Genomic DNA, 7,433 nt, shown 5'->3' with positions numbered 1-7,433 from the left:
CTCCCTTTGCTCAGCCAAGCGGAAGCCTCAGCTGCTGGGACTGTACCACAGGCCCCACCGTGCCTCTTGTCTACCCATCCCCCCCCACCCACATCCCTGCCTAAGCTGGGCTGCAGGTGGCCTTCACGTCCCCTCCCTGCCCCCACCTCCCACCCACCTGTCCAGGTGGAGTTTCTGGGCCAGAGTCCGCCAGTCGGCACCCCGACTGCAGGGCGGGTCCAGGCTGGTAATGATCTTCTGCCGAATGAGGAAGGGGATCTTGAAGGCACTGGGGCCCACTAGGGCTGGGACCCCCCCTTCACTCTCCAGGACCAGCAGCTCAGCGAATCTCGTGTCCTGGGAGTGGGGGAGGATGAAGGTACCTGTCAGAACTTGCCCAGCCCAGCCCACTGTTCCTGGTGCTGTGGGGGGGGGGGGGACGCTTGGACCACCCTAGGGCACACATGGGCACTGTTGCTTCTGGGCACCCCCCATGGGCCAGGTTCCTGCTCCCTGGAGTGTGGAGGTGCAGCGACCTGCCCATAGTCACACAGCCAGTGAGGGGAGGAGCCTCTGACCCCATTCTACTCTCCTTTCCACCCCTCCCTAGTCACCCCTGCCAGCCTCTGCTGACCACTGAATTCCCTGCTCTCCTTGCCATCTCTACCCTCCACACTGCTTCTTCACTGTTGCCTCATCTACCTCGCACTCATCCTTCTGAGCCCCAAACAAGCCCCTCCTCTCACGGAAGTCCTCCAGGGCCCCCAAACCAGCTGTGTCCCCCTCCCGTCCTGTGGCTCCCCTTCACAGTCTCTGTCTACATCTGTCTACATGTGCATCTACACCTCCCTCCTCGGGACACTTGGAGGAAGCTGCCATGCGGTTTCTAGGAGGTGGGCTTGGGGGGCCAGGTAGGCCCAGAGTGGGGAGCAGGTTATGCGGTGCAGCCCACCTTGGTGATGTTGAAGTTGACGTTGAAGCTCTGCCCATCGCCCTCCACCTGCCACACCCACACCTTGCAGGCCAGGTCGCTGGTGCTGGGGCTGACACGCTCCAGGGTGAAAGTGCAGTGCAGGTACTGCTGCGTGCCATTCCAGATGTGATAAAAGGGGATCTCCTGGGGGCAGGGAGGTGGGTTACGGAGAGGTGGTGTCAGGGGAGCTGGGCTTGGGTGAGCCTGGCTCCAAGCACCCTGAGTGTCCTCACCTGGTAGCTGACGAGGAGCTTGCTCTTCCACAGGGAGCTGGGCACATCGTGGATGGACAAGCGCAGGTTGTGGTAGCTGTCCTTGAAGTGCAGGACGCGGGGCTCCTGGATCAGCTGTCCTCCTAGCTGTTTCTCCAGCTGCACCACCTCCTGCAGTGCCCCGGGTGTCAGCCAAGCCCACGGGGGCACCCTCTCTACTGCCCCCCTCCCAGGGCCAGGGGTGGTCAGCCCTCCGGGCCAGCCTCCGTGTGGCAGGTACCTTGAGTGCATCATGGGTGTCGTGCAGGCAGTAGACTCGGATATTGTACTCGAGGGAGGTGCAGGCCACTGGGGCGAACAGGAGCAGCTTGAGGCGCTTGGCGGCAGCCACGCTGAGGGCCTCTCCCACCAGGGCGAAGCGGCCCAGCTGCTCTGTGAAGACGTAGCAGGCGCCGGCCTCTAGCTGGCAGTAGTAGAGGTGAGAGGGCGCCTCCTCACCCAGGTGCAGCACGTCCTGTGGGCAGGCCCAACGGGTTAGCTGGCGGCCAGCTGCAGCTCTGAGGACCCGACGGGTCAGCTGGCGGCCACCTGCAGCTCTGAGGACCCAACAGGTCAGCTCATGGCCAGCTGCCTCTCTAAGGAGTGGCCAGAGACTAGGGCGGGCGCGGGGCCCGGGGGCCGGGAGGAAGGCAGACTCCACTCTGAGCCTGGGGGGATGGGGGAGGCTTAGGGCTCACCTCCCAGCTGCCTTCGCAGGACTGCTTTTTGAGGCGCAGGCTCCAGCTCTCGGGGCTGGGCTCCCCACAGTGGTCCATGGTGAGGATGACGGGCCGTGTGAGCAGGACTCCGGGGGGCCCACAGCTAACGATGGGACTCAGCAGGGTCTGACAGCCAGCTAGGGGCAACCTCAAGTGGGGAAATATGGGTGGGAAGGGAAAGGCGTCAGGGGGACCATCTTGGGACCCTGGGGAGGGGGCTGTGGAATTGGGTGGCACTTAGGGATGCCCCCCCCTTCCCCTGCCCTCCCTTGGGCCAGGCCAGAGCAGGCCCCACCTTAGCGGGGCTGGGTGGGGGGAGGGCAGGGGCACCAGGGTGACAGCAGGTAGGGCCGGGACCCCCCCAGCCCCATCAGCAGGGCCCATGCCCACACCTCACGTCTTCCGGCTTGTGCAGTGTGAGGTAGATCTCGTAGATCTTTCCTCGGGGTATGGCGTCCGGGGGGATGAGGAGGCTGATGCCTGTGACAGGGGGCGCTGGGGCTTACCAGGGCTGCAGAGCCACCAAACGCCCCACTCTACCAGCCCCTCCCTGAGCCTCCTGCTGAGGACCGACTGGTGCCAGCCTGGCCTGGGGACAGAGGTGCCACTGGGACTGCCAGGCTGGCCAGTGGGCACAAAGCTGAGGGAACTATGTGGGCAATGCATGCCTCGTTAGCCTGGGCACAGAAGCTTCCCGTGTTTCTGTAGGATGCTGTAGGGAGGATGCTGTACCTCTGTCCCTCATCACCCACTTAAAACCTGCCCCGCCTCCAGGATAAGTCCAGCTCCTGGTAGTTAAGGCCCTTGGCCCTGGGCCTGGCCTGCCCTGCACACTCGCTATCTGAAGCCACCGCCCTAGCTGTGCCTCTGGGGGCACATCCTCCTGGCCTCCCCGAGCTCCTCTCCTCTCCCTCCGCTCGGCCACCTCTGGGCAGGTACCTCGGCTCTGTCGCTCTGTGCTGGGTAGCGGCCCCCCCGGGGGTGGGGCTGGGCCCTTTAACAATCCTGCCTGCTCTGGCAGCCCTCCCTAGTCTGGATGCCCCTGCACACGCGTCCTGTCTGGCTGATTCACCTTTGTCCCAGTGTCTAAAGGGGCAGCATCTGAAAGCATCTGCTGGGGCCCGGGAGGGAGAGCAAAGCCAGAAGTGGCGGATTTGTGGCTCCCGCCCCCTTCATGCGCCTGTGCTGCCTCCTGGTGCGGCTGCCAGGGCGGTGACAGACAGTCTGAGTGACCCACGTGTGAGTGCTCTGTGGCGGGGTATGCTCAGCCAGGTACTTATTCAGCGAATGCAAACCATGCAAAGGGAAAACCAGGAGCGCCGCTCTCGCAGAGCTCTCAGCCCGCAGGGAGACAGGTAAGTGGACGGCAGCAAAGGTTGCTGGGTGTTGGGCGAGAGCAGAGAGGCACACAGCCCCCCTGGCCACCACCCCACTGGGAGGTGAGGGGCAGATGGTCACTGAGCACCCACTGGGTGCCTGCCCTTTTCTAAGATCTTGACAAGGACCATCTCCTAGCAGCCCCCCTGAAGGAGACCATGAAGCAGAGAGAGAGAGGGAGAGCTGCCAGACCAGAAGGGGAAGTAGCAGTTAGGCCAGTGGGCGGGGGCAGAGAGGCCGTGTGTGCGAAGGGCAGCCCAGTGTATTTGGGTTCATGAAAGGACACCGAGGCTACTAAGTGCTGGAGAAGCGTGTGGGGGAGGGGAGGCCCCAGGGGTGAGTCCTTGTGGTTCTCTCATGCGGGCTTTGAGGGGCAAAGTGGAAACTCCAGAAAGGGACATGGTCAAGTCTGGCTCCTATGAGTAAATGCTTGCAGCTGTGAACCAGACAAGGGGCAGGTGTGGTGGCCACAGCCAGGAGAGGCTGCAGGAAAGACAAGCAGAAGGAGGCAGGCAAAGTGGAGAAGAAGGATGCGATCGGTGCATGAATGAAGCTAGGGTGGAGATGAAGGGGGAAAAGTGAAGAAGAGCAGGAGGTCAAGGTGACTCCCAGTTTCTGTCTTGAGCAACTCCACTGCGTTGTCCCTGAGGTAGGGAACATGGGGAGGGAGGAGGTTCTGGGGGAGGGTGGGAGACGGTGCTGTTTTAGGCACGAGGAACCTGAGGTGCTGTGAGACATACAGATGGAGCTGCCCAGGATGCAGCTGGGTGTGCGATTCTGTCACCCAGGAGAACCGCGGAGGAGTGGGAGTGATCTACACAGACACGGCGACTGAGGCCGTGGAGTGGGTGAGATCAGCCGGGGAGAGGGCCCCGGGAGGGGCTCTGAGAAACACCTGCATTTAGGGAGCAGGCTCCAGAAGCAGCTGGAGGGGGACGTGGAGGTCTGGGCCATGCAGGGTCACTGAAACTTAGGGAATAGAGGATGTCAGGGTGGGAGCAGGCAGTCACACCAGGCACTGTGGCTCTTTCTCAGATGTCCTAGGGGTTTCCGTGAGGGGCTGGGTGGAAAAGCCCCTGTCCGAGTGTGTTTCCTCTGCTCTCTCACCACTAGTGCCCCCCAGCTCCCTGGGGCCTAGGGCCCGGCACACACAGGCTGGCTGGCTGTGTAGATGAATGGGCAGTCGTCCTGCGTCCTTGGACAACAGAAGGGAGACAGCTCTGGCCTCAGCCTCAGTGCCAGCCCCAAAGACTGGATCCTCTCCAGTACTCTGTCCTCTTTCCTTGCTGGGCTGGCCCAGCTCTCAGGCTGAGGCTGAGAGGCACTGGAGGAACATCAAGCCTGTCCCGCCCTCCTCCAGGAGGGACTCATGCTAGCCTTGCCTCCTAGAGCTCCCTGGGGGGCACCCTGGGGGTGTTACCCACCTGTATTAGGGATCATCAGCCGGCCCCCGAGGAAGTTGAAGGTCCCATAGGCCATGTTGCTGGTGCCGCGGGGCAGGGAGCGGAAGTAGTTCTGGGTGGAGAGGCGGGAGACGAAGTCCTCCGCGTCCGAGGTGGGCGAGCTGTGGTGCAGCGTGTGGCGGCCGCTGCCCAGGGGGCTGAGCAGGTGCCCGTTGGTGAGCTGGAACTTGGGGCTGGGCCCATCTTGCCGGGGACACAGGCTGCCCTGGTAGGTGGTGGTAGTGGTGCTGAGGTCTGGCTGGATGGTGAGCAGATGGGGACTGTCTGCAAGGATCAAGATGGACTCAGAGTGGCACAGGGGCTGGGAGGGTGGGGGCGGCCCTGTGTGGGCAACTCTTGGCATGGAGGCCCCGGCACGGGTGTGGGGGGCGGGTGCACCCCACCTGCTTTGCTGGGCTTGATGCTGACGGGCTGGAAGCCTGAGGTGAGGATGGACGAGTCGGCCACGTCCGAGTCCAGTCCCTCCTTCTTGCGGCAGTACACAAGAATGAGGACGAGCAGCAGCAAGAGGAGGCACACAGCCACGGCTATGAGGCCCACATAGAGGGCCACATCCTCTGGGCCAGAAGCAGCTGTGGGAGAGAGTGCAGCCTTGAGAGGGGTAGGGGGCAGGAAGCCAGGAAGGAGAGGTCAGCAGTCTACACCCCAGGGGGACGGGGCCTCCACTCCTTGGGCATCAGCGCCAGGGGGTGGTGGGATGCTGGCAGCAAGGGGCATGAAATATCAGCACGCATGCATTCCAGTCCTGCATCTGCCACTGCCCCGCTGTGTCACTCTGAGCAAACGGCATGCCTCACCGGCTCAATTCATACTCAAGTTGCTACTGATGGAGAATGGAGGCGGGGAAGAGCTACTTCTCTGGGTGGCCTGGAACCTGGCTAAACCGGCTCTTCCGGGGCCATGGGGCCAGGGGCAGCTGAGGATGAGGGTGAGCTCCTAGGATCCCTAAAGCAGGGAATCTGCTTTTTGGGGCAGGGCGTGGGGGTGGGGGATTCTGCCAATCTGATTACTGGCCAACCCCTGGACCAGGAGCAGGGATGCTGGGCCCTTCTCTTCTGCCTCCCCCCAGGCCTGGGGCAGGACTGAGGAGGGAGTGATTGACTGCCTGGAGAAAGCAATATTGATTTTAGAAGGGTTTTGCATAATGGAAGAAATGTCCATCAGAAAGGAATTGACACAGATAATTAGGTTTTTAATTGAAAGAATGGGGGAGGGTGTGTTCTAGAGAAAAAAAAAAGTCCAACAGAGATCTTTAATTGTTAGTTATGGCCTTGTAATTAACAGGCCTCACAAGCCTGGTGTCCCCACAGGGCTTGTATGTGCACTTGGGGGACGGGGCAGAGGTAAAACTGTAGGAGAGGACGGGAAGGCGTTTGGGAGACGATCCCAGAGGCTTGGTGTGCACGGTAACAGCACCGATGTGTGCAAGTCTCAGGGCAGGTGTGGGAAGTACTGGGGTGTATGTGGGCACATTTTGGGTGTGTTAGGGATAGGGGACCCCCAAAGGTTCTGAGCTTTGAATAGAAGGTGCAGCCTGTGGCAGGGGACAGACTCCCTGAGCTATCACCGCCGCGGGGCAGGGCAGGGCCAATCCTGCAAACGCAAGCGGGCTCCTGGGTGCAGAGGACTCACTGTGCACACAGAGGTCGCTGGTACAATTGCGGGTATCCAGGTCAGCGCCTTGGCACTCCTCGCCTCCATTGCGGGGCGCGGGGTCTGAGCACTCACGGCTGCGCCAGTGGGTACAGTCGAGCCCACAGGCCGACCACTTGCTCCACGGGCTCCAGCTGCCATCCACTAGACACGAGACAGACACGGACAGAGACGAGATGGCATGGTCAGCCCAGGGAGCTATAGCCCAGGCTGTCTGCCAGTGTGGCCCTGCTGGGCAGCCGGACCTGGTGCAACGCCAGGGCCAGGGCCAAGCCTGCCAGTCTGCAAGCCCTCTGGTGTCCAGCGGGCCTGGATGACGCATGCTCATGACAGGAGGCACAATGACGCTGGGCCTGCTCGGCTCTCCCCACACCAGGGACCGTCCTGGCCCTGGGGCAGTGAGGGCCCTCGGTCGCACAATGACCCCTTGACCCCAGGCGTGGGTGGCTCTGCAGTACCAGGTTGGGCCCTGCCCCACATGGACTGTCCCTGTCCCAATGATACCTTGGACCCTGTGACGCGGCCCCTCCGCTGAGGCTGAGCCTGCACACAGACTGAGCCCTGCCTCCGATCACACTGAACCCCATCCTGGCCTTGGACTGAGCCTGGCCCTGCGTGCGGGTGGGTGGGATGGAGCCAATGGGGAGCAGGCTGGTGGGCACGATGGAGCCAGGGCACGGAGATGGCGTGGTGAAGAGCGATGCGGGAGGTGGCGGCCGCTGGTACCTGGGCACAGTGTGGCGCAGGCTGTTTTCTGGACATTCTGCCCCTCACAGAAGGCGCCCCCGTTGAGAGGCGCCGGGTTGGTGCAGCTCCGGCTCCTTTTCTGCCAGCCGCGCCCACAGCTGGCGCTGCAGACAGACCACTCAGTCCACGTCGACCACCCACCGTTCACTGGCCGGACAGAGAAGGACTGGGTCAGGGAGCGGGGGCTTCCTTGGACACGCTGGCCCAGGGGCCAGAGCAGGAGGACAGAGGGGCTGTGAGCTGGAAGTGGGCAGGGTGCAGCTGGGCCGAG

The 7,433-nt window shown here is 62.6% G+C and overlaps 1 protein-coding gene across 3 annotated transcripts in view; it reads right to left on the bottom strand.

The window, feature by feature from the left end:
• The window catches only part of UNC5A (unc-5 netrin receptor A), a 64,645-nt gene that overhangs the window by 1,258 nt on the left and 55,954 nt on the right, over positions 1-7,433 (bottom strand). For 2 of the 3 annotated variants that reach the window (XM_043912347.1, XM_043912345.1), the window contains 10 exons: positions 7,142-7,309; positions 6,395-6,559; positions 5,146-5,334; positions 4,724-5,026; positions 2,315-2,402; positions 1,902-2,070; positions 1,445-1,678; positions 1,186-1,335; positions 932-1,096; positions 158-336 (listed from right to left, as the gene is read on the bottom strand). In XM_043912347.1, the coding sequence (XP_043768282.1) occupies positions 158-336; positions 932-1,096; positions 1,186-1,335; positions 1,445-1,678; positions 1,902-2,070; positions 2,315-2,402; positions 4,724-5,026; positions 5,146-5,334; positions 6,395-6,559; positions 7,142-7,309 (1,810 nt within the window). The remainder of the gene's footprint in view (positions 1-157; positions 337-931; positions 1,097-1,185; positions 1,336-1,444; positions 1,679-1,901; positions 2,071-2,314; positions 2,403-4,723; positions 5,027-5,145; positions 5,335-6,394; positions 6,560-7,141; positions 7,310-7,433) is intronic. The other variant, XM_043912346.1, reaches the window with a different exon arrangement.

The sequence above is a fragment of the Cervus elaphus genome, chromosome 9, assembly GCF_910594005.1.
Source record: "Cervus elaphus chromosome 9, mCerEla1.1, whole genome shotgun sequence".
Lineage (NCBI taxonomy): Eukaryota > Metazoa > Chordata > Mammalia > Artiodactyla > Cervidae > Cervus > Cervus elaphus.
Note: the sequence above shows the minus strand (reverse complement) of the source record. Positions and strands in the feature narration are given on the sequence as shown.